At 34.9% G+C, this 26,620-nt stretch overlaps 1 protein-coding gene across 9 annotated transcripts in view; it reads right to left on the bottom strand.

The window, feature by feature from the left end:
* Positions 1-26,007, bottom strand: part of LOC127842214 (chromodomain-helicase-DNA-binding protein Mi-2 homolog) — a 68,714-nt gene extending 42,707 nt beyond the window's left edge. For 8 of the 9 annotated variants that reach the window (XR_008031513.1, XM_052371621.1, XM_052371622.1 and 5 more), the window contains exons 1-9: positions 25,814-26,007; positions 24,658-24,708; positions 15,778-15,890; positions 14,321-14,401; positions 12,916-13,231; positions 3,276-3,506; positions 2,267-2,394; positions 1,358-1,456; positions 542-736 (exon numbers count right to left, since the gene is read on the bottom strand). Coding sequence is in view for 7 of the 9 variants with exons in the window: in XM_052371621.1 (XP_052227581.1) it covers positions 542-736; positions 1,358-1,456; positions 2,267-2,394; positions 3,276-3,506; positions 12,916-13,231; positions 14,321-14,401; positions 15,778-15,890; positions 24,658-24,708; positions 25,814-25,880 (1,281 nt within the window). In the remaining 2 variants the exon portion in view is untranslated. The remainder of the gene's footprint in view (positions 1-541; positions 737-1,357; positions 1,457-2,266; positions 2,395-3,275; positions 3,507-12,915; positions 13,232-14,320; positions 14,402-15,777; positions 15,891-24,657; positions 24,709-25,813) is intronic. The other variant, XR_008031514.1, reaches the window with a different exon arrangement.
* Positions 26,008-26,620: the final 613 nt, after the last annotated feature.

Genomic DNA, 26,620 nt, shown 5'->3' with positions numbered 1-26,620 from the left:
TGTTTTATTCACACACACACACATTAACAAACATATTTTTCTAATCTGTGATGTGAACTACTAACACATAACAGCAATCAAACGGGACTGTGGTACTGTGGTAATATGCTGGTCTAGGAATGGTAGGGTCTCTGGTTCGAATCCCACTCAGACTATGGAATTTTCCCCAGCAAAAAATTATTCCCACGCTTACTCCTCTCAACCCTGGAGTATAAATGGGTAATTACTGTATCTGTGAGAGAAATACGCCAATGTGCCATTACTGCATACTGCGCCGAGTGTAAACAGACGACTTATATCCCAGTGATTGGGGGTAAATGTCAAAGTCGTTTGAAGATGAGTAAAGCATTCAAATAAGACTATAAACCCATGCCATTACCTTTATCACACAATGATATTTATATCCAAAATACCATTCCATAACATTCAAAAATCAAATTCCAGTCAAACAACCCCCAACATACATAAAAAACAATAACAATAAACCAAATACAACTCACAAATGCATCAAACAAACCAATCAACCAGGCTGCCCTCTCACCTCATAGCCTTCGGCATCAGGATCACCCCCAAAGGAGCGGCCCAGTTTGAGCCTCTTCTTGCCCTTGGCAGCTTTCTTTCCTTTCTTTGCACGCTTGGGTTTCTCTTCCCTCTCCTGCTCAGCGATCATGCTGGCCTCCTCCAGCTGGCGTTCAAATTCCTCGTCAGACGTGTTGTTTCCGCCGTCTCCTTCGTCCTACACACACATGCAGCATATTAGGTATGCATATCCTGACTCTTTAAGGTTTACAAAGTTACCAACCTCAAACATGGTCTTCTTACAAAAACTATGATATTTGGTCATTAACCAACTCTATTGCTTCATTAATATGTCAAAGATCATATGAGCTATGTTCTGGTAAATGGGATGTAATGCATATGTGTAAAGTGATGTCCAAGTTTAGCCTGAGCAGACAGCCAATGCTAATCAGTGATGACACTTTCCGCTTTTATGAAAAACAAGAAATGTGTTTGACAGAAACACTATGTCCCCTTCTGCGCCGCTTTGATTTTTTTTTTTTTTTTTTTTACCTTTGACCTTGAAGGATGACCTTGACCTTTCACCACTCAAAATGTGCAGCTCCATGAGATACATATGCATTCCAAATATCAAGTTGCTATCTTCAATATTGCAAAAGTTATTGCAAATGTTAAAGTTGGCTCAAACCAACAGACCAACAGACAGGGCAAAAACAATATGTCCCCCACTATAGTGGGTGGCGGACATAAAAATATTTAAAAAGATTAAAACTAAAATTTTTAATAACAAGTGTGCAGTGGAACCCAAAGTCACAATCATAGCTTAAGTAACACTTACTGAGCTGCCCTTTCTTCGTCTCTTTTTCTTTGTAGTCAGCTTGATTTTGATTGGTGCCACTGCTTTTCCTTTCTTCTTCTTACCACTGGATTTACTCTCCTGTGAAAATGTTGGGCAACTATAGTGATAAATATTGTCTCTCCACATATAGATAACTCACATGGTTTAAACCTCTTTAGTTTTATATTTCAATGCCATAACAAAAGGAAAGTTTCAAACATATTATAATCCACATGGCAATCAAAATTCTGTATAATTATTGAAGTGATGAAATTATGGCCAGATATTATAGAGTTGAACTTAAAATTTAAATATCCATTTACTTTCAATACAGCTTTGCTGATTTTTGTTCACCTAACTATTTACTTAGGTCAGTCTCAAGAAATAAACACATGTAAATCTGCTACACATTCACAAACTTATAAAAAAAGGGAGACAAATAAGATGGATTTTATAATAAAGTAACAAGCATTGGCTTAATTTCTTCAAGCCAAATGAAACTATCATGGGTATAATAAAGACATGACATTCTACAAAGCCATCAGATGATTAAAGTTGTATGCAGGCTGGGTTTGTTACTTTTTTGTAAAATTTTGCGCAAAACTCAGCCTATTCCCAATCTCAAAAAGAATATATTTCACCCAAAAGACTGGCTAAAATTCCTTAGTTTACCAAAATAAAAAATAATTTTTTACTTTTAGTTCATCTACCTACCGTATCTAGCGCTATCAGATTATCTTACGTAAATATAATATTGCAAATTAATTTGCAATTTTTCAAGTTTTTGTTTGCAAAAAAGAAAACACAGATTTCCCAATTTTAGTCAAAACAATAAATTATTTCTCAACAAAAAGGGCCCCTGCCCCATTCCCAAAATGGTGAAAAAACACACTGGCAAGATACACGTACATTGAAGGACACATCTTCCTCCTCCTCCTCTTCCTCTACATCATCATAGTCCGCCCCCTTCTTCTTCTTGCCCCCCCTCTTCTTCTTGGACTTGCTCTCCACGTATTCCTCATCATCAAACTCTTCATCTGAACAGACAGTAGATGACAATGTACTCTTCATTTAGTAGAAAGGTTTAGAAAAAATATTTGATTTATCCTTGATAACAGCGGTATAATATAAGAACCACCTCATGAGAGGAAAATTCCCTACCCCCCTTACAAGGTTCAAATTAACTTTTCGTTTCTTTACAGATCAAGCAAAGTTTACAACTATTTGTACAATTAGTTCAACATTGAAAGGGAGGAAAAAACACACCCCTGTGATTATCAGTAAAAAAATACATTTGGAAGTTTTCTGGTGTAAATTGTTTAAACCGTAAGCATGTTTGCCTGAACTGTTTGATAACCAAGCACCTAAACCACAATAAGCGATGAATTAATACATGTACTGACAAATTATGCGTAAATTTTTCGTAGTGCAACTGAATCAGGTATCATCGTTTACTATACAGCCCTAATCTTGTACTGGAGGCATCTTTTTAATGTAAATGACTATAAATGGTATGGTCAACAATCCAAAGAATATCAAAGATATTTCATAATGTCATATGATTTAAGACCCTTTCACACCTGGAACTAATGTTAACTTCAAATCAAACTGAATTGCCATGTTTTGGTATAATATCGTAAATAAAAAAGACATTTTGGCTTTTTTTTAAACTTTATTTGGGAAGTATAGTAATAAACAGGGTATATTGTGATTCTTGTCTATGGCATGGTTCCTTTTTATTGTGTGGCTTATTTGCCATGATTTTCAAGACGCAAAATACATTCAAGAAAAACAACATCTTCTTATGATCCAATCATAGGCTACTGTTAGCAGACAAAAAGTCAAAAACATCTCTTGACTTTGATAAACATTGTTTTGATCATTTTTTTATTGACTTTTTGATCATAAAATTCATTACCATCCATAGCATCCAGTGCTTTCTTTGACTTCTTAGCAGCTCGCCTCCTTTTAGGCTTCTCCTCGACGTATTCTTCGTCTCCCATCATGCTCTCCTCCTCCACTTCCTCTTCCTGCTGCGGGGGCGGCTCCACCACTTTCTGCTCCTTGGGTTTGCGGCCTCGACGTTTCTTGCCTGACGACGATGCCGCAGCCTTCTCCTCTGTGTAGTAATCCTCAGCTGTGTCTTCATCTGGAACCAACAATAATTCAAAATACAGCCTTGTTCTATGGCTTTTCTTTGGCTTTTGAGTAGCACTCTGTACTTTTATAATCCTACATCTTTCCCTATTGAATCAAGCCTTGATCTGGATAAAACAGGCCTTTCTGCCTACTTTTATTACTTCTTATAAACAGATGATTCCATAAAAGTGGAAAGTGTTGTTTATGAATAGCCTGTGGAGTCTGTACAAGCTATCAGGGACTACACATTCTGCCTAAACTGGATTTTACTGAAGACTTCTTGTAACCAAAGACTTCCTTTAAACTTTAAGTCTCGTCCCTGATAAGCCTGTTTCCAGAGCTATGATCATGTAAAGTGCTGCTAAAAAGCCACAGGAAAACCAGACCAGGGGACCGTTTCAATAAGCTCTCGTAAGTATGTTACGACTCGTAAACCAGTTGCGATTATCGCAACTTGCCATTTTGCGTTTCAATAAACTTTCGCAACTTACGATATCGTAGAATTCTCTCGTAAGTCTACGAGACATAAGTAGCAGTCGTAGTTACGTCGAAACCAAAATGGACGCCGCGTATGTTGTGCATATAGACGCCGAATAGGAAGCTTTTGGCTCCATCTTTTTTATCGACGACAATACAGAGGAAGTAAACATGTTGTTTTTTATCCCTTGATTACTTTATGCAAGATATTTAACGTTGGAATCAATATGTCAGTTACTGCCCTTTGTTTATATTCGACAAGGATAAAATTAATAAATCAAAATAAATTGCAATTTATCATACGTGAAAACCCTATGTGTTTATTTTGTGTGTGATTCAATTATATTGTTCAACAGCAGTTGAAGTATATGCACTTTCTGCCGCTCGAATTATTGTGCAATGATTAATTTTGCTGTAAGCTTTTATCTCCATTGCAATTTGCATGTGATTTCGGAAGTTTTTTTGTTCGGATAAGTACTCAATGGAGCCTTGTTTTTTATTGGTTAATGTTTGTTATCAACGCTATACAACTCTTTAAAATCTATTCCTTTTCTTTGTATTATGTTTATTTAATATTCTGTCAGAACGATACTTGTATTGCTAAATTATGTTGGATTGTAAAATGTGCCCAGTTAGGCAACTGTTAGCCAACATGTGTATTAAACCTACAACCACAAAACACCAAAGTGATGATCATCATGAAATAACAAATCAGTTACTGAGTTTCAAAATATCTTGTTGTTCTTGAACACACATACACAAGAAGTATTATTCACTTTTTCATATTGTACTACACCAACAGGTACTCATCAGTCATCACTGACATCAGTTAAAGATTTTTGGCCAAAGGAAACATCTATTCCAAGCTGGCAGATCTTCATGGAATCAGCAGATCATCTTTCGTTATTTGACATGCCTTCACGAGTTCAATCAGCAAACATATGATCGGTAAATGTCTATTTCTATAGTCAATTACTCAATCATGATTTTAAACTGTTGAAGAAAAAATGTTATTTATTTAAATACATCATGTCTTACATATAGGATCTGGCACGAGTTGTCATATCATACCATATTTTATTAAACGAGTTAAGGAATTTTGTAAGAAATCGAGCCTTTGGCGAGCTTACTAATGAATTTCCTAGACGAGTTTAATAAAATATGGTACATGTATGATATGACAACAACAGTGAGATCTTTTTTATCACATGCTTTTAAATGAGCAAATTAAATCAATATTTACGCAAACATAATGATAAATACCAAATGTTGTTTACATTTCGTGGCATCATTTGACGTTGCAACGTCATTTCGGTGAAATAAAAAATGCAATTGGTCAATAAACAAAAACTAAGCCAATGAAAACGCATAAAAAGTATATTACAGTTATTACACATGTGTAACAGGGTATAGCATGTGATAAAATCTTATATAGATATTGGGTCAAATAATTAAAGTTAAAAGTATTTTTCATTTTACAGGGATGGTACAATCATAATTTATTTACTTTTCATCTTTGTTTTTTTCCTCATTTGTTTTTTTTATTTGATACATAAACTATATGTGAATAAAAATCAATAGATGATGAAAACTTGAGCACAGTATATAAATGAAAATTTAAACACAGTTAAAGGGATCTTTTCACGCTTTGGTAAATTGACAAAATTGAAAAAAGTTGTTTCAGATTCGTAAGTTTTCGTTTTAGTTATGATATTTGTGAGGAAACAGTAATACTGAACATTAACCATGCTCTAATATAGCCATTATATGCATCTTTTGACGATTTTAAAACCTAAAAATTATAAAGCGTTGCAACGCGAAACGATTGAATAATTTGGAGAGTTCTGTTTTTGTCGTTAAATTTTGTGAAACTACGAAGATAGCTTATATAAGGTATAAAATACGTCAAGATGGTGTGCTCGGCGGAATAGCTCAGTAGGCTAAAGTGTTTTTACTTCAGGACTCTGGCAGAACTCCAGGGGTCACTGGTTCGAAACCTGCTCCGGACAATATTCTTTTCCTTTTTTATTTTTTTTTCTTGATTTTTGACTGGAGCTTTTATGATCCAATGTTTACATTTATCAATATAAAGCATTTAATGAATAAGTTAAAAAATGCCAAAATCTGTGAAAAGGCCCCTTTAATCAAATCATGTATGTAAATGCTTTATCATGTACTGTTAATTTTAAACACATGATACATTCCATAGGTTTCCAGTCCGTGTACAACAACAAACTTGCATGAAGGTTGGATTCTGCCACAAGGCCTGGGAGCAGTGGATGGGACTCTCATACCCATAATACTCAATACGTTATATTACACACATTCAGCTGAACACAGCAGGAACTCTTGAAGAAAAAAATGTGTTTTTTTTATTTATTTGAACTTAAATGTAAAATATATATTTAATTTTAGCTCAACTATACTTTGAATGATAAGCTGTTAATAAAATTATGGTAAACATGCAACATCCTTATATCACTGTTTCTATTACATATTTTCATTAAAAGCACTTATGTATTCAGGGTCATTATGTCATTGTGAGGTCACTGACCAAGTTGCTTATCTCTAACCTGCATTTAGCTTAATAATGCCCCTTTTGTACTTAAAATGTTCCACTTAAATTGTGTGTACAGCTACTCCATATCCCTATATTTTCCACAGATATTGAAATAATCCTTCACATATGTAGTCAGATTTTTTTTTAAATCATATAAATAATATTTCTTTGGGTCATTGTTTTAACCACTACAAATATTTACTGTTGTTGTGGATAAAGTTGTTAAAACTGTTTAAACTCGATGTTGTGTTAGTGAATCTTTAAGAGAAGAAGCTTCTTGAATAATGTCACTTTAGCTTCTTACTTTACAATCTGTTTGTTCAACATGTAATTAAATACACTTTAAATTATCAAGTGGATTGCAATACAGAGAACGCAGAAGAAGCGCTTACATTTGTACTTAAAAAGAATGATCTTTGAAGTTGTCAGCATTTTCATGGTGAACATTTTGATTGTATGGCCCCAATGGCAAAAATACTTTGTTACTAATTTTAATTTTAGCAAACACCTAATAATGCTTTTAAGAATGAGTTATTTTGTTTCTAAAGTAAAAATATGTCCTAACCTAGAAAAGATACACTTTAAACATTTTATAAATTAAAAAGATGTACTTAAAACCCCACTGTCTAAGAAAAAGTGGATTATTTATTTAAAAAAAGAGAAAAATAAACTTCCGAATTTAAAGAACATGAAAAAAACTTCATCTGATTCTAATTAATTAATGCAATAAAGTGTACTCTTTAGAAAATGCAGACGATTCGCTTAAACAAGTGCAAATAAATGCAATTTTTAAGTGCATTTTGGTAAAAAGCACATTTCATTTTCAGAAGGGTTACTGCTGATGCAGATATTAGAAACAATGATTTGACACAATTTGAGATTCCAGTATTTCTTCATTATTCTAGGAACACACTGTTATGTGAAGTTGGAATAAGACATCAATTTGGGAATAAACAGTGTTTTTTTCAACACTGCAGTACATGCAGTTTAACCTGTTATTAATTTGTACAAAATATAAGTAAAATAGACACTATTGCATATATAATTGTATCATTTTAATTGATTTCACTGGGTGTTTAATTTGATTTTTTCTTAAATCCTAAAAAAATGAATCCCTGTGGATGTGTGCCTGCACACAGTTTAAAAATACAATGAAAATAATAAAAATACCATCACTGTTAAACATTAGAAAAGTTCTAATAATACAACAAGTATACACAGAATTTAACAAAAATACATTCAGAGCATGAAATGAATTTGTATATGCAAGTATCTATTTAACTTAAAAATTTGTCAAATAAATAAACACAATAGGAACAAGAGTTCCGCGGTCGGAGATGACCGCATTGAAGCCGGATTTTTTATTTAAATGACAGGAAAGTACCTTTCGTGTTTTTGTCAATGCAATACTTAAATTACTGAAATATTGTTCAAAGGTCAAAATGAAATGTAAGTACTTTTCAAGGCATGAGCAAACCTTGTGTTATGTTTTGAATGCATGCATATACATGAACAACAATAACATTTAAGGTCACAAATATGAACTTGAATTGACAATTAGGAAAGTTTGATCTCAATTTTTTTATTAGCAAATTAGTAACATATTGTTTGAAGTTTCCATCAATTTCATTATCAAATGTAAGAAAATAAACTTAGATGAAATAATACTATTTATTGTTTTGCTTTCACATACCTACACAGAAATCCAGACAGCCTTATGATCACTCCAAAAGGTTAAACAAGTTAAAACAACTTTTAATTTTTAACATTCAAGGTCACAGTGACCTTGACCTTCAATGACCTTAAAATGACCAATTGTCATCTACTAGTGCTGGCCAACCTTCATGTCCAGTTTGAAGACTGTAAGTCCAAGCATAAGAAAGTTATACCATGAAATAAGAATTTTAACATTTTTACATTCAAGGTCACGGTGACCTTGACCTTAAAATGACCAGTGGTCATCTACTAGTTCTGGCCAACCTTCATATCAAGTTTGAAGACTCTAGGTCTAAGCATACCAAAGTATTTACAACTTTAACATATTTACATCCAAGGTCACAGTGACCTCGACCTTCAAATGAATGACCTTGAAATGACCAGTGGTCATCTAAGTGTGCTTGCAAACCTTTACGTCAAGTTTGAGATTCTAGGTCCAAGCATACCAAAGTTACAACAATTTTAACATTTTAACATTTAAGTTCACAGTGACCTTGACCTTCAAATGAATGACATTGAAATGAATGACCTTGAAATGACCAGTGGTCATCTAAGTGTGCTTGCAAACCTTTACGTCAAGTTTGAGATTCTAGGTCCAAGCATACCAAAGTTATAACAATTTTAACATTTTAACATTGAAGGTCACAGTGACCTTGACCTTCAAATGAATGACATTGAAATGAGCAGTGGTGATCTTCTAGTACTGGCCAACCTTTATGTCAAGTTTGAAGACTCTAGGTACAAGCATACCAAAGTTATAACATGGAATAAGAACTTTAACATTTTTACCTACCAAAGTTATAAGAACTTTAACATTTTTACATTCAAGGTCACAGTGACCTTGACCTTAGAATGAATGACCTTGAAATGACCAGTGGTCATCTAAGTGTGCTTGCAAACCTTCATGTCAAGTTTGAAGACTCTATGTCCAAGCATACCAAAGTTATAACAATTTTAACATTTTAACATTTAAGGTCACAGTGACCTTGACCTTCAAATGAATGACATTAAAATGACCAGTGGTCATCTTCTAGTACTGGCCAATCTTTATTTCAAGTTTGAAGACTCTAGGTACAAGCATACCAAAGTTATAACATGAAATAAGAACTTTAACATTTTTACATTCAAGGTCACAGTGACCTTGACCTTCAAATGAATGACCTTGAAATGTCCAGTGGTTACTTACTAGTTCTGGCCAACCTTCATGTCAAGTTTCAAGACTCTAGGTCCAAGCATACCAAAGTTATAACAACTTTAACATTTTTATATTGAAGGTCACAGTGACCTTCACCTTCAAATGAATGACCTTGAAATGACCAGTGGTCATCTGTTAATCCTGGCCAACCTTCATGTCAAGTTTGAAGACTCTAGGTCCAAGCATACCAAAGTTATACCATGAAATAAGAACTTTAACATTTTTACATTCAAGGTCACAGTGACCTTGACCTTCAAATGAATGACCTTGAAATGACCAGTGGTTACTAACTAGTTATGGCCAACCTTCATGTCAAGTTTCAAGACTCTAGGTCCAAGCATACCAAAGTTATAACAACTTTAACATTTTTTATATTGAAGGTCACAGTGACCTTGACCTTCAAATGAATGACCTTGAAATGACCAGTGGTCATCTGTTAATCCTGGCCAACCTTCATGTCAAGTTTGAAGACTCTAGGTCCAAGCATACCAAAGTTATACCATGAAATAAGAACTTTAACATTTTCGAGCACGCCGCCACCCCGCCCGCCCGCCCGCCCGCCCCCCCCCGCCCGCCCGACAACATCAATCTATAAGCCGAGATTTTTTCGAAAAAAATCCGGCTAAAAAAGCACATTATAATTGTTGAAAATATGTTAGATTCCAACTTCACTTAGTGTCACTGTGTATAATTTAACATTACAGTTGTATATTGAACTGGATGGGTAGCTATATTTTGAAATAATAGCAATACAAAATGCATTTTTCAACCATAAGTAAACCATTTAAGGACTACTGCTCATACATAGGTGTTGGTACATGTATGTATATGAAAATGCAATTAATGCAAATTTAATACACTTCTGTGTACTTTTTCAGTTTTGTTTATTCCAAAAAGTTAATTAAATTATATGAAAATATACTTAAAACACAATTAAAATGCACTTATGGTTACCTACTTATTTTCTGATGAAGTGCATTTTTTACAAGGAGAAATAAAAAAAATTTATACACAAAAATGAATGTATGCAGGAAACATGCAGGAAAAACAAGAAATGTGTTTGTCGGAAACACTATGTCCCCTTCTGCGCCACTTTGATTTTTTATGTTTCCCCAAAAATTTTGGGGGGAGCATATAGTCGCCGCTTCATCTGTCCATCCGTCCGTCCTTTCGTGTGTCCGTCCGTGCACAATTTTTGTCCGGGCTATTTCTCAGCAACTAATGACCGGAATTCAATGAGGAGATGTGCATATTATCAGCAGGTTCTGGTTGGATGATTTTTCACAGAGTTATGGCCCTTTGAAATTTTCCATTAACTGTACATATAGTGCAATGCTCGTCCCGGCTATTACTCAGCAACTAATGACCAGAATTCAATGAAACTTTATGTTGCAGTTGGAAGAACTTTGATTTTAGAGCAAAATGTCAAAGTTTTAGCATGATGCGGAAGGCAGACGGCGGGCGACGAGCTGGCTATGACAATACCTCGAGTAAAAAGGTTGTCCTGGAATATTACATAATTATAGTGTCTGTCTAGCTACTTTTATCAGAAGGTCCCACTTTGATCCCCACAGGCAATGAGGGAATGAGGAAGGGTCCTCAAGATCATCTCTGATGACACAAAGTATTGGTTCTACTCGGGAAATAGACTCCAGTGTCTTGATAAGCATCATACTTTTTCAGGAATCAAGCTTTAATACAAAGAGTTAAATAAATATTTATATGTGATAGTGTATGATATTAATGTGAAAATACTGAGCAAAAGCCGGGGATTGAACCCACGACCTCCAGAGTGGTAGTCAGACACTTTAACAGCGTCGCTAAAGAGCTAGCCCAACAGCCATAGTGACCTTATTTCACTACACTCCTCCCCCTAATAATGTTTCAAGGCCCAGAAACGCTCGCTACAGCATGTCTTACATCCGCATGGCCCTCCCAGAAACCATTAAACAGCTCAGACCCATTCCCGCATTCACAGTTCGTATTTTGCCTCGTCGCCATTAATGTGAAAATACTGAGCTCAAGCCGGGCATTGAACCCACGACCTCCAGAGTGGTAGTTAGACACTTTAACCCGGTCGCTAAAGAGCTAGCCCAACAGCAAGGCTGTTGGAAGTGACCTTATTTCACTACAATATGTTAGTAAAATAAACACTGCACAATTATTTATTTTACCTGTATACAAGTACCATTCCAATCTTGGCAGATAGTGAACTATTTTAAAAGCACCATAACTATGAAACACTTATATAAGGCATATCGCAGTGTTCCACAGAAATGATTCTGTTGATAATTCAGCATGATGATTAGACATTTCCACTAACGACGTTAGTAACAATTCCAGTGAGTTCATGGACTTTGCACACAGTGAAAAACAACACTATTCCACTGTAACACAGTACGAAAGATTGATTTATGCAATAAATCGTCTATTGATCCCGTGTGAGCCATCTCGCTCTCTGTTCAATGTTTGTAATAGGTGCTTTCTCTCAAATTTCCGCAACACATTACGAAAAAAACACGATGTAAACACCCTACCGGATATTGACAGTTTGAATATAACCCCAAAGAAAACCGAATGTACAATAAAGAAATCATAGATTGCGAGAGCGATTTACGAGGACATTTACGAGGGGGTTATTGAAACGGTTTACGATAATCGTAAATCCAATCGCAACTACTCGAGTTACGATAACGTGATATTTACGATACGATATCTTATTGAAATGATCCCCAGTCTTGTGACATGTTCAAGTAGTTTACCTAAACCAAAGAATTTCTTACTTGGTCAAACAGATCTGATTCTGGTTTTTTATCAGTCTTTTGACTTGTGTTTGAACATTAACAAGCATTTATCACATTTTTAAAGATTTTCACAAATGTATGATTATCAGTCCAGAACGGCTACTACGGCAATGCTTAATGTCTTAGCACCATGCTTACTCACTCAAGAACTTGCCCCATAAGCATGATCAGTAAGACCTGACCAGTGTCCTCAACTTATACAATATTTTAGGAATTAGTTCAGAAATTACACACAAAGGTCAGCCTCTGCTGACATGTGTAACAAATTATCAGAAAATATAATAAAACCTTAAAAACAAGCAAATTGGTTGAATTGATATCCCCTGCAAATATGATTCTGAACACAAAAGTGTAGTATTTGACCCTCAAAAAAGCATTTTTTCAAGATACAAAGGGCCACAACTCCGTTATTAAGAGATGGCGTACAATGCCATTTGGCGTGCATCATCCTCTTATCCATATATATACTCATACCAAGTTTCAATGAAATCCGCCAAAGCACTTCCAGGATATGGCTCCGGACACAAAAGTGCTGGACGGACGAAAAGACAGACAGACGGAAAGACGGACAACGCCAAAACAATATCCCTCCACCTATGGCGGGGGATAATAACCAGACAGGCCCTATGTTTGCACTGTAACCCAACACATCACAAAACAGCCATACCTGACTGCGTCTCTTTAGCCTGTGCAGGGGTATCCACAATCTTCTCAGCTGGCGCCTCCCCAGTCGGGCTGACCATTCCCTGCCTAGACTTCTTGTACTGGCCTGCAGCCTGCGCAAACTCGCGCCACTTGGCTGCTATGAGGTTCACGAGCTTAGCCTGTGGGACCTTGGGGTTCTGCTCTACTATGAGGGGCTGGATGTGCTCACGGAAGAGTTTGTAGTTGGTGAGTGCCTCAAAGTCTTCCTCCGTGTACTCCAGCTCTATGTTGGCCAGACCAAACTTCACGGCAATGTCTGCAGAGGTCTCAAGGCCAGGCTAGGAAAAACATTATTATCGTATGACATAAATTATATGAGAAAAAATATATTTTCCTCGGCCCAAGACCCATCATTACGAAAATTCAGGATCCCAAACTTGATCTCAAGTAGAACAAGATGGCCAAACGTCCTTGGTCGCTCAACTGATACTCGGTGGACATGTTCTGGGCAACTTGTGTGATGTTTCTGAAACCATTATCAAACTTGGCCAAGATTTTGTTAGAACAAATGTATAGAGCAAGTTTTATGAAAATTGGACGAAAAATGTGACCTCTCGAGTGTTTATAATATTTCAGTATAGCTATATAAGGAAAAATGCACTCCCTGCTGATTATGTTTTTCTACCAAATGCATCCACTTTGAAACTTGTCAAATATATCATTAAAACCAGTTACCCAAGATGTGGGGCCCACTTGGAGCCAAGACACATGATTTGAACAAACTTGGTAGAGGACCATCATGCGATATTTCATGCAAAAGTCCAAGTCACTGTGACTTGTTATTTTAGAGAGTTTTGAAAGTTTTACGATGTACATATAAGGAAAACGATTTAGCCCAAAGGTGGGGCCCATTTTGACCTTAGTTTGATGATTTAACCCTTTCCCCCATAAGAAGCAAAGTGAAAATGGCTATGTGCAAACAACATAAAACCAGAACAGCCTGCGAGTAACTTGCAGTCTGTTCAGGTTTTATACTGTGTGCTGCTCATCAGTATCTAAGGTTTGGAGATAAAGCATTAAAAACTTGAATCTAGTAAAAAAGGTCTTAAATAAAATATAACTTTCTAAGGGATTACAAATGCTTGAATATATGTGTCTAAGTGGTAAAGGGCGTAATAGAACTTGGTATCAGCTGACCATTAAATAATACATGCCAATACCAAAACCTCTAAGATTTTGATATTAGTGAGGATATTTACAGTTTTTTTTCTACATACATATAACTTATTATAAGGAGAACAAGTAAACCCAAGGACAGGGTCTGTTTGGGCTATAAACAAATATGCATGGGTTTTTTCCAGAGAAGCTGAAACTGTGTGTCAGTGGTACTCAGTACATAATGTAGTCAGACCCCACAAGCAACATACCCGAGGTCTCTCTCTGGGAGCCCCCAAGTCAACACTGCTCTTGTCTTTCTTTTTCTTCTTGTGTTTTTCTTCATCTGAACCCTGAAGAGTAACACAAAGTTGTAGGCACTCTAAAAGTTGAAGGTGCAACATGCTTCCAAATATACTAGTTGTTACGAATAAATTTTTATCCAATTCTATACTCAGCAATAATATCTGTAGCCATACCACTAGTTAGTTACTAGTAATACAAGAAACCGTCGGAGACGGGTGATGCTCCCCAAAGGTTTTTTTGGTCACAATATTGCAATATATTTTCAGATAAAAGGAAATGTCTTGAGGTGCATAACTTTGGACAAAATAATACGATGGATGGTTTAGCAACTTAAAAATTTCAAAGGGCCATAACTCTCTAAATAAATTATCTAACCAGAACCCACAAATAACATGTGCATCTCCTCAAGGTAGTTAAGCTTCCCATAAAGCTTCATTGAATTCAAGTCAGTAGTTGGGGATTAATAGCCCGGACAAAAATTGCACTCTATGTACAGTTTATAGAAAATTTCAAAGAGCCATAATTCTGTGAAAAATCATCCGACCATAACCTGCTGATAATATGCACATCTCCTCTTGGTAGTGAAGCTTCCCATAAAGTTTCATTGAATTCCCGTAATAAGTTGCTGAGAAATAGCTCGGACAAGAATTGCACTATATGTACAATGGAAAATTTCAAAGGGCCATAACTCTGTGAAAAACCATCCGACGAGAACCGGCTGATAATATGCACATCTCCTCTTGGTAGTGAAGCTTCCCATACAGTTTCATTGAATTCCGGTCATTAGTTGCTGAGAAATAGCCCGGACAAGAATTGCACAATATGTACAGTTAATGGAAAATTTCAAAGGGCCATAACTCTGTAAAAAAACATCCGACCAGAACCCGCTGATAATATGCACATCTCCTCTTGGTAGTGAAGCTTCCCATAAAGTTTCATTGAATTCCGGTCATTAGTTGCTGAGAAATAGCCCGGACAAGAATTGCACTAAATGTACAGTTAATGGAAAATTTCAAAGGGCCATAACTCTGTGAAAAATCATCCGACCAGAACCCGCTGATAATTTGCACATCTCCTCTTGGTAGTGAAACTTCCCATAAAGTTTCATTGAATTCTGGTCATTAGTTGCTGAGAAATAGCCTGGACAAAAAATTGTGCATGGACGGACGCACACACACGCACGGACAGACAAAGCAGCGACTATATGCTCCCCCCAAAATAAATTTTGGGGGAGCATAATAAATCTAGTATTTATGTTTGTTATGATTAATAAACTAAATATTATGCCATCTGTGGTGTAAAGCAAACAGGCGGTGTCAACCTTAGCTTTTAGCATACATCATATTTATACAATAATATTGATGGCAAGTTTCACAAATTTACATTCAGACAATTGTTTTGTTTAATTAAACATTCTGCTTACATCGTCGTCATGGTGATGCTTCTTCTTTTTCTTCTTCTTTTTGCTACTGCCATCCTTCTTTTTCCGCTTCTTCCCTTTCTTTTCACCTCCATCCTCTTCTGCATCAACATCATCTATGAAACATAGAATGGTAACCCTTTACCACTTTGATAAGTATTTTAACACATTTGCTGTCCCTTTGAATGTAACATTTAATTAAAGACCTTTTTTACTATATTCAAATTTTAAAGGCTTCATTTCCAACCCTTAGATGCTGATGAGCAGCAAACAGCATAAAACCTGAACAGACTGCGAGTTACTCGCAGGCTGTTCTGGTTTTATGCTGTTTGCACATAGCCATTTTCACTTTGCTTCTTATGGGGAAAGGGTAAAAAAAAATATTGGTAGTTGAACCATCAAGACAATAACTGCCATTATGAATCACATAAAAGTTAACTTTCATAAGCAACTACTTATGTAGAGTGACTACATATTAAAATTAAATAACATGTTTGTGCTATCAATTGAAATTATCACCACAATCATGTTTCATAAATTTTATTTAACATAAAACAATGAAGCAACACAAGAAAGAGCTTCGAAAAATTTACTTGATTACAGTGTGAATAAAACAGAAAAATCAAATGTAAATAATGCTGGAATTATGTAATAGTAGAGAACAGCAAAAATCAAGGTTTTAATCAATTAGTAAAGTAGCAAATAAACATTCATTCAGAACAACTATACATCAAAACATGTAAATTACATTAAGAAACAATACTTAATGACCACAAATGCTTTGGCTTGAAACAATATACAGAAATGCAACAATATTGAACCAGATACAACTGTATATTCCTACTAAATTAACTAGAGCTTGGTCACAAACGTGACCGATGGCATCATGCTAAAAGCATTACCCAGTTAACCCCATTATTGCTTTAGGGACGCAAAAAATATCTCAGACATCTACATTCCATGGAGATACATATTTAAAGTTTCAATTTATTTGCTTGAAATGTGTTGTAGAAGCTTTCTCTACAAACTCATTTTATGTCAACTAATTGACCAACTGACAATAAAAGTGACCCCAATATAGCCCACCCCAACTGCTGATTAGTCAATTTATGTCTTTTCAAGCCTATATTTGATTTTAAACAGTATAAATATCATTTGAATACCAGTTAACCTTAGCCAATGCAAAATACAAACTTATTAAAAAATATTGGCGGCCTCCTTTAAAGGGACCGTCAACCAGATTGATAAAAAAAAGAAAAGTTCTTATATACCGTATTTGTTTACAATTATTAGTTATACTTTATATTGATTAAAATATCACGACTGGTATATTACATTCTGGTTGACTTTAATAAAAGTTAACTACAATTATTGCAGCAAACAGATGTCTAGCATTACCAAAAGCTGCCTTCTATATCTGCTTACACTATTTGTCATGCACCCCATGCAATAACACTGGCAAATGTTTGAAAGCTGTACATGTTGTGAAGAAAATAAAAGTGATGATGAAAATACATATAAAAATGTTCAATGATGTGACTTTGAACTAAGACATAAAACTTGCAATGCACATCATTTTTATGATTTCCGCACACAAAACTTTTCATTTCATGTTTTGAATGTAGTTATATATTATTCTGTTGATACTATTAGAATGATAAGAACTTTCCATCACCTTTTCACTAAAGGTAAATGCATTTGTTAAAGGCTCCTAAAAAGTGACAAATCCAATTATTATGCATATCAACTGGTCTAATTTTTACCGGATTTAAGTTACTCTTGCATAAAAAATGATAATAACACAGTGTAGGTGCAACATTGTCAAGAATTATGAAAGATATACCCGTTACATAATTTGAAGAAATGTTAACAACTTTGCAATTTCCGTACATTTTCGCTATCTCCGATGTGTCTCGGCTTCTTTCGTAAAGTATGCATATATTGATGGCGTAGAACAAACAACACAATATCCTCGTAAACAAAGAAAGAGAACATGAGATCGGTAAGATATTTTTGTTTTGAATGTCTTGCTTCTTCACCCTTGACCAGCTCACGTGATACACAATGTCTTGTGCAGACCAATCAAAATTTGTAATCGGAAACCTGGCTCGGAATCGCTCGGCATGATTGAGTAAACAACGATGTAAATAAACTGATTGTTTGTAAACACAATTGACTTGGAGGGCACTGTATTTTGAGCTCAAAACAAGTTGTATTGCTAATTTTTTATGGTAATTTTCAATAGCATGTATATAATATTTTTTGATAACCTTAATAAATAAAAATATGCTAAAAATATTTAAAAATCGGTAATTATTACGGATCGTCACCTTTTATGGGCCTTTAATCATTAATATTGCATTTTTAACCTAGGTTTACACCTAGACCAGACATAAAACATCGCTTGACCTTATTGTTATTGAAGTGCACGTGGTAGCTGGCCAATCAGCATTGAGTTTGCTCACACATAATATTGGGTATTTCATGCGCAGACACTATATAATTGGAATACACAGTTGATATTGTCGTCCGCCAACAATATAGCGGCCGATCACAAACATCGTATTTAATGAAAAACAAATGAAAAGAAGCGTAACAATAAATAAATTATTTCTTAGCTGATCACTCTACAGTCTACACCTTTCTCCCGACTATCGATCTGAATTTAAGGATGATAATTAAATAACTAGTTCTATGTCAATGATGTTACACCTTTCTGCTGATTATCCTTTGAAATTAAAAGGTGATAAAAAAGTTGTGTTTTACCCACAAAATATGCTATAGACGAGTTAACGCGTGACATCACACGCACCTGAAAGTTTAGACACCGCCCACTGGTTGGCAAAAAGAGGTGCAATTCAAATAAGCGCATATAGAGAAGGTTGACAGAATCATCGTCTTAATGGTAATCATGCACAATATCAAATATAATTTTTCTACTATGTCTGAATAAAACATTAGCATGCAAGGAAATGCATCTTTGGAACGATTATATCGTTGTTATTATCATTTGTTTTTTTACTAACAACGAACTCGGGAGTGGAACACACTCTAAGAGCTCGGTATGTGGTTACACAAAAATCTCTCTACCTGGCACTTCTTCGCGACCATATTTAGTTAGAAAATTCTCAGAAATTGACTTTCTTTCAGAATTAGTTAAATTTCATGAACAAAAACAAAAAAGGATGAAAACAACCAATATGTCGATTTTATGTACGCGACATAGGGTAACTGATATGAACCTTTATATGTCTGAACAAACTTACTTTCTTACACATTAAATAAATTCTCTTGTTTAATCTAATTGTTTTATTTAATTGTTCACACATATTTTCACACTCTATGTTGCAGCATTAATATCCCGGTGTTTAATTGCACCTTTGTTATCACCAGGGATTTTTATCTGATTTTGGGGAAAGGGCCTGGCCTTTTTTGAGGGGAAAAAAATCGCGCAAAATGCCGGCTTTTGGGGGAAAAAATCACGCGAAACGCCGGATTTTGGGGAAAATAAGGAAAGTCTTAAATAATCAATTCAACATATTTTGCTGTTTTTAAAACAAAATCAAGACAACAGATAATTTAATTATGCAATATGTTATATTTTCTACACTGGATCAGGTTAACTTATGTATTAAAAGTTAAAAAAAAAAAAAAATGGGGGAAAATTTACCTGCTGAGGGGAAAAAAATCTGAGGGGAAAGGGCCGATTTTCGGCGGGTCCCAAAGAAGGAAAAAAGCCCTGATCACAAAACGATTATCTCGTTATGCTTGGATACTGTCCAGACAATAACAAAGAAAACATGGTTTCATAAAACAAGGGACCTGCACTTGGGTCCCTGCATAAACCACATGTTGCATAAGAGTGTCTGGTCAGTAAACATAAGTTACTATACCTCCATGTCATCTCTTGGCATATTGAGCAATCATTTAAGACAAATTTTAAAGCTAAAAATACTGATTAGTTGCTTCAATAAAATATTTTAACATTAACATTAATGAAAACATTTGTCGGAAATGGATTCACAGGAACTAGTGTGTGTATATATAAGCCAGTTTAATCTTAATAATAGATTGTTTAATAACTATACATTTTAAGTATTGTGCAATTTTACTGCTACGCTATTAAGGTATTTTACGGGTACCGGCAAAAGTAAACCCCGCTAAATACTTGTAAAGATTGTACATTACTGCAGTGTACGAAACACCATCATGAACACAAGCAATCACAATAGGGTAAAAAATACTTTCTTCAAATATACTAAATCTTATTTTAAGCCTTTATCATAAAATGCTAGATTTGTATCACTCCTTATTACTAATAAAGAGAGAGCAATATACATGCAAAGAACGTTCACTTTGCATAATTAATATGCAGTGTTTATCTGTTTTATGCTAAATTGTATTTATAATGTCATTCAATGTAAACGAAACGAAAATTCATTCAATGTAAAAGAAAATTGCCACGATATTTAAAAAGAGCAATGTATTCCGCTTTTTAGGGCTTTGTTTTATAATTGATTTAATGCACCTATGACATTATCGATCGCTGATGAAAATGAACACTACCCACACCACTTATAATTATAATCAAAATTAATATATGTTTTATAAGTGTTGAAATATAATTTTTTCAAGTCTCATCAGAAAGATTACGTCTAATGTATTGTTTTGTTTTGTGGAATGGTAAGTATTTAGTCATCCGATCACTTTTACTCTATGCTTATAACTTCTTCGTATTTTTATGAAGAGGAAATTTGATGTGTGAATATACATTAATTTGGTAATTAATATGATATATTTTCACTATTTGTTAAGAGTTTTAACGTTTATTTCCATTTTTTATTATCAATTTATTGACTAAACAAAAGCCCTTAATACATGTTTTACGTTACTGTAACCAGTGTTTTTGCCAACCAGTCAGTGCACATGCACGGAAAATCCCGAATGTAAACAATAACAATTAACTCATCAATTAAAAAGCAATATGTCAACCAAATTTCATTTTCTGCAGTCAAACAAAATGCACATTTTTGGACTGTCGTTTTCGGATACATTATTTTTTGTCGATTATAACTTATATCAAAGACCTATAGAATACATTTGTATAGGTCTTTGTTTATATTCAAAAATCTGTATAAAAGAAATAGAATAGAACAAGGGCTGTTTGGAAAACATGCATGCCCCCCATATGGGCTGTCAGTTGTAGTGGCAGCCATTGTGTGAATACGTTTTTTGTCACTGTGACCTTCACCTTTGACCTAGTGACCTGAAAATCAATAGGGGTCATCTGCAAGTCATGATTAATGTACCTATGAAGTTTCATGATCCTAGGCCTAAGAATTCTTGAGTTATCACCTGGAAACCATTTTACTGTTTCGTGTCACTGTGACATTGACCTAGTGACCTGAAAATCAATAGGGGTTATCTTCCAGTCATGATCAATGTACCTATGAAGTTTCATGATCCTAGGCAGGGTTTTGTTTTGGCCCATTTTATAGCCGAAATTCGGCTATATTCCCAATCACAAAAAGTATACTTTTTTCTTAACCAAATTTTCAATTTTCTAAGGTTAAAAAGGGCACATAATTCTGTCAAAATGCTCGCCAGAGTAATCTAACTTTGCCTGCCCAGTCCCCTCATGATAGTAAGTAAGTGTACTGAGTTTGAATGCAATAGCTTTGATACTTTATGAGAAAAGTGGACCTAAACACAAAAATTAACCAGACGCAGACGCCAAGGTGATGACAATAGCTCATAACTTTTTTTTTCAAATGACCTTGACCCTTGACCTAGTGACCTGAAAATCAATAGGGGTCATCTGCGAGCCATGATCAATGTACCTATGAAGTTTCATGATCCTTAAGCAAAAGTGTTTTTGAGTTATCATCCGGAAACCATTTTACTATTTCGGGTCACCGTGACCTTGAACTTTGACCTAGTGACCTGAAAATCAATAAGGGTCATCTGCCAGTCATGATCAATGTACCTATGAAGTTTCATGATCCTAGGCATAAGTGTTCTTGAGTTATCATCCGGAAACCATTTAACTATTTCGGGTCACCGTGACCTTGACCCTTGACCTAGTAACCTGAAAATCAATAGGGGTCATCTGTGAGTCATGATCAATGAACCTATGAAGTTTCATGATCCTAAGCATAAGCGTTCTTGAGTTATCATCCGGAAACCATTTTACTATTTCGGATCACCGTGACCTTGACCTTTGACCTAGTGACCTCAAAATCAATAGGGGTCATCTGCGAGTCATGATCAATGTACCTATGAAGTTTCATAATCCTAGGCCTAAGCTTTCGTGAGCTATCATCCGGAAACCATTTTACTATTTCGGGTCATCGTGACCTTGACCTTTGAACTAGTGACCTGAAAATCAATAGGGGTTATCTGCAAGTCATGATCAATGTACCTATGAAGTTTTATGATCCTAGGCCTAAGCGTTCTTGAGTTATCATCCGGAAACCATTTTACTATTTCAGGTCACCGTGACCTTGACCTTTGAACTAGTGACCTGAAAACCAATAGGGGTCATCTGCAAGTCATGATCAATGTACCTATGAAGTTTCATGATCCTAGGCCTAAGCGTTCTTGAGTTATCATCCGGAAACCATCTGGTGGACGGACATACGGACCCACATGAGCAAAACAATATACCCCCTCTTCTTCGAAGGGGGGCATAATAAAATGCCATGGGCGGTGTGGTTTATACTATTTCGAATTGTATTCACTGCTGAAGATAATTGTTATAGTTCTTCCTGAATGCTCTGAGCTTTTATGAGTACATACGTACAGCTCAGACCCGGAAGGTCAATATAGCTGGGAGTTGTATTATTGCAACTTTCATCAACATCATCATCATCTTTGTAACAATCAGATTGTTACAAAGATGACGATGATGATGTTGATGAAAGACATGATATCCAAAGTTTACAAAACAAGGCTCATAAGCTATTAATTGGTCTACTTTAAATGGCAACTGAATTGAATATTGAAAATAAAAATGTGTACTAGTACGCTTCTTGTACCCTGTCAAAAAAGTTAGTGTCGAGCCCTGAAAGAACACCATATTTCCCAATCCAAAGGGACCAATCTCCATTTGCAAAATTGTGAAAACACACGCTGAAAACTGCATTTAAATAATTATTGAAAAAACAATGTTTATTCCAAGATTTATGGCTTATTCCGCATTCACGCATTAGTGTGTTCTATTAAGCTTTGCGACGGTCAAAACTAAACTTGCACACTTTCAGAAACATCAACAACCAACTACACTGATAAACTGACCAAGGCACATGCAGTGCTTATTGCTTGGAGTCAATCAATTTTATTTATTAAGTAAATTGAAAGTAAATATTCAATGATGCATATTTTGAACAATCTGTGTCTAGTCCATTTTATCAATTTATTACTATGTAATTAAGGTAAAGTTGACTTTCGTGTGAAGTAATCATTTTCTCAGGGACCGTTAGGGTCAAACACTCTACTTTATATCTGCGGAATCTAACTTTTGTCATTTTAAAATCAAGTTTCAAAGAAAAATATTATGAACACAAAAATTTATGTATGGTTTATTTAATTAAGGCAAACGATATTGTATATACATGTATGTGTACCGGAACTAATTGCATACTTACCTTGAAAGTCTGTGAGATTGAATTAATAACTTTAAGAGAAAGTGCACAATGTTTGTGCTGGAATGCTGGCTTATATGCAAGCCAAATTCAAATGTTTGTATGTCAACATAAAACTTTATAACATGACTTTTCACAAGAACACCAGGGTAGGAAAGTTCAAACAATATGGAATAGCAATAAGTGTGATATAAAATACATAAGTGCACATAATGAGATATGAAAATGAACAGTTGAAAGAAGAACACAGCCTCCAAATATATAAGTCTTCTAAATATATACACATTCACTAATATTAAGGGACACACACACACACAATTGATTTGGACAGTTAGTGTGGAACTGTTGTATATCTGCTCATTATTTCTGTACGAGATATGATAGCTTCACGCTCAACATTTGCTAGCAATGTTGCAAAAAGAAATGCTGCATCCCCATGATCTTCGATTTTGCAGTAGTATTACCTGGATTCATTTGGGTCTAAAGGCATGAGATTTCTCAAAAATTGTATTGGCTGCTGCTGATTAAGTCAAACAAAGATCAAACCCTGGGTTAGACAGCTACGCAGAAAAAATTCTGAAAATGATGAGCATGCATGGTGGGCAACACAAAGTCATGACAAGCCTACAAGAGTGTGTATGGTGTAGCCATTCTGTGGTACCACTGCTACAAAATACAATAGAAAGCTAACAGCCGGATACACGATGAATGAACTATGATTGTATGAACTTCGATCCATGGCCAGGGCTCATTGCTCATCAATAGCATTTTAGCTTTGTATATATTCAAATCAAGAAGCTATTTGCATGATATAAATTGTCTATGGCTTTCAACATTCATGCATTAATTTTTGCCATTAAAACATTAAACATACTACATTTTCAGTTCTACATATTTTTTATGTTACTGGTATTCTTGCATGTATTCAAAATCCTTTAAAAATGAAGTTGAAGATCAGTGGTTTTATTATCTCTAAACATAATATTAATTATTACTATCGCTTCTTTTTTTCATTTGTAATACAAATATTGCTAAAGTGATTGGTTAAATAAAATTATCTAGTGATTCTACAAATGAAATAACTTACAGACTGCATAATAAAACAACAAACAGAATTTACTGAGATTTACAATTTTCATTCAACATGACCAAAACAAGGAGTCTGGAGTTGGTCATCATTTAATGGAATGCCTAAACAGCAGTTGATGTAACTGGGACCTGGCCATGCCTCGATACTTACAGGTCACATGTTCCTCACCCCTTGGTGGGAACGAGGACTGAGTAGTGTCATCTGCAATGTGTACAAACTAGTGATTGTAACAGAATTTTCTTCTTGAAAATTGATGTAGCAATTTTCTTCCGCTAAGTTGGGTACCAGAGATTTAAATGATTTTGAATGCCACTTGCCCTGTCGTCATAAATAAATGCATACAGATGCATAAGTTTCATGAAATCAGTATTGCATTCATATTCATTTATGTATCTAAATGTTGATAGAATAATTATAGTACTAAAACAAAAAATAATCCAGTTAGTTCTTAAAAAACGATCCTGCAAGATACATGTAAAGAATAATTAAGTTCATCTATTTGGTCCACTATATTTAAAGAATAAAGGATGCACCATGCTACAAAATATGAAAGGAACGCAATTGCATCTCTTTTCATAGAAGTTGATACACTAACATAAAAAGTATAACCGTGTCTCTAAAAGTAGACACCTAAATGACTTTAATTTAAAGACCAATGGCAATGGCATGAGATAAGAAAAGTTAAATGCAAAAGGGAAAGTAGATCAATCAAGTATGCAAGCTATTCAAACAGAAAGGATCAGTTACATATAACAACATAACATACATTAAGGGATTGTTGTTTTTTTTAACCTGACTAGTTATAGGCAAATTCCTTTTTGCATCAAAAGATAATAGGAAATTGTCAAAACCGAAACCGGCAATTTAACCTACTTTTATAGCATTTAATGCGCATGCGCATTCAAAAAAGTAAAACAAAAGAAAATCTAATCTATTTAAGACTTCACTTGTTTTTACAAAGTTTGAGTCGTTATTCCACAAAGTGTTCAAGTTCTAAAAGAATAAACCCAGCTTATAACTACTCTACAGTTTTTCATCGACATAAAATCTCTAACAGTGACCTAATTTTCGTGAGTTTCAATCACACTTGTGACATAAAAAGGAAATTCCACATCGTTAATTTACACCGAAAAATAATGGAAACATGTACATTCTGACTTTAAAATTAAAAAGTTTCATTGTGTTCCAAAAAATACGATAGAAGTTATCAACGTTTGAAAAGCAACCGTAATCCATTAATTAATTATCTCAACAATGGCCGAAATGATGCACCGAATCAGTGATTGATTTAAAAAGATAAACATACCTTCGGCGCCTTCCATGTCCACTCCCTCTTCAATTTCTTCTCCCTCACTTCTATCCACAGTTGCCATTGCGATTATTTAATGAATAACGATAATTTGTGCATTAATTAATAATTATTTATCTTTAAAACTGCATTCCAAAACAGAAGCCGCTGCATGCGATAAAGCCTCGTGACGTCACGGTTTCAAAATTTCTATCCCGTAGTTGTACACGGCTGTTAATGAGTCACGTGGTATTGATTTTCATAAACATGCAAATACGACATTCTCGCACGTTTAATCAGGGATGGCATACCATGATAAGTGGTGGCAATTATATTTTCTCACATTTGCAATATAGATCTACTTGTATATATTCAGTTATCAACTTCTATAAGATAATGAAGGATAATTAATATGAAATTAATTTAAAGCTGTTCTGCAAAAAATAAAGATAGATCTTGAAAACTGAAATTAATCCAGGCGTTAACAAGATATTAATGAACACTGATAAATTTTACAATTTTATTTGAGCCAGATGTTTCAACTTACATCTCCAATGAAAGATTAAAGGCTAAACCTGATATATTAAAAAGGGGCGGCAAATAATAATTAGGGTCGATGGGGTTAGTGGAATCACACGTACAGTCTTTTATTTTATACCTTATCGAGATTATGGAACTTCTGCGAACTGGTTACTGTAGTTGGTCGCGTTAGCGGCCAGCTAAATTTACAGGGCATATTTTGCAAATCAGTATGTGCTTAGAAGCCTTAAGTACGGTTAGAACCACAACTCACTCTGCTAGGGAAGATTACCGCTGCCTGTCTGC

Source organism: Dreissena polymorpha, chromosome 8, assembly GCF_020536995.1.
Source record: "Dreissena polymorpha isolate Duluth1 chromosome 8, UMN_Dpol_1.0, whole genome shotgun sequence".
Classification (NCBI taxonomy): domain Eukaryota; kingdom Metazoa; phylum Mollusca; class Bivalvia; order Myida; family Dreissenidae; genus Dreissena; species Dreissena polymorpha.
This window is presented reverse-complemented; position numbering and strand designations above follow the sequence as displayed.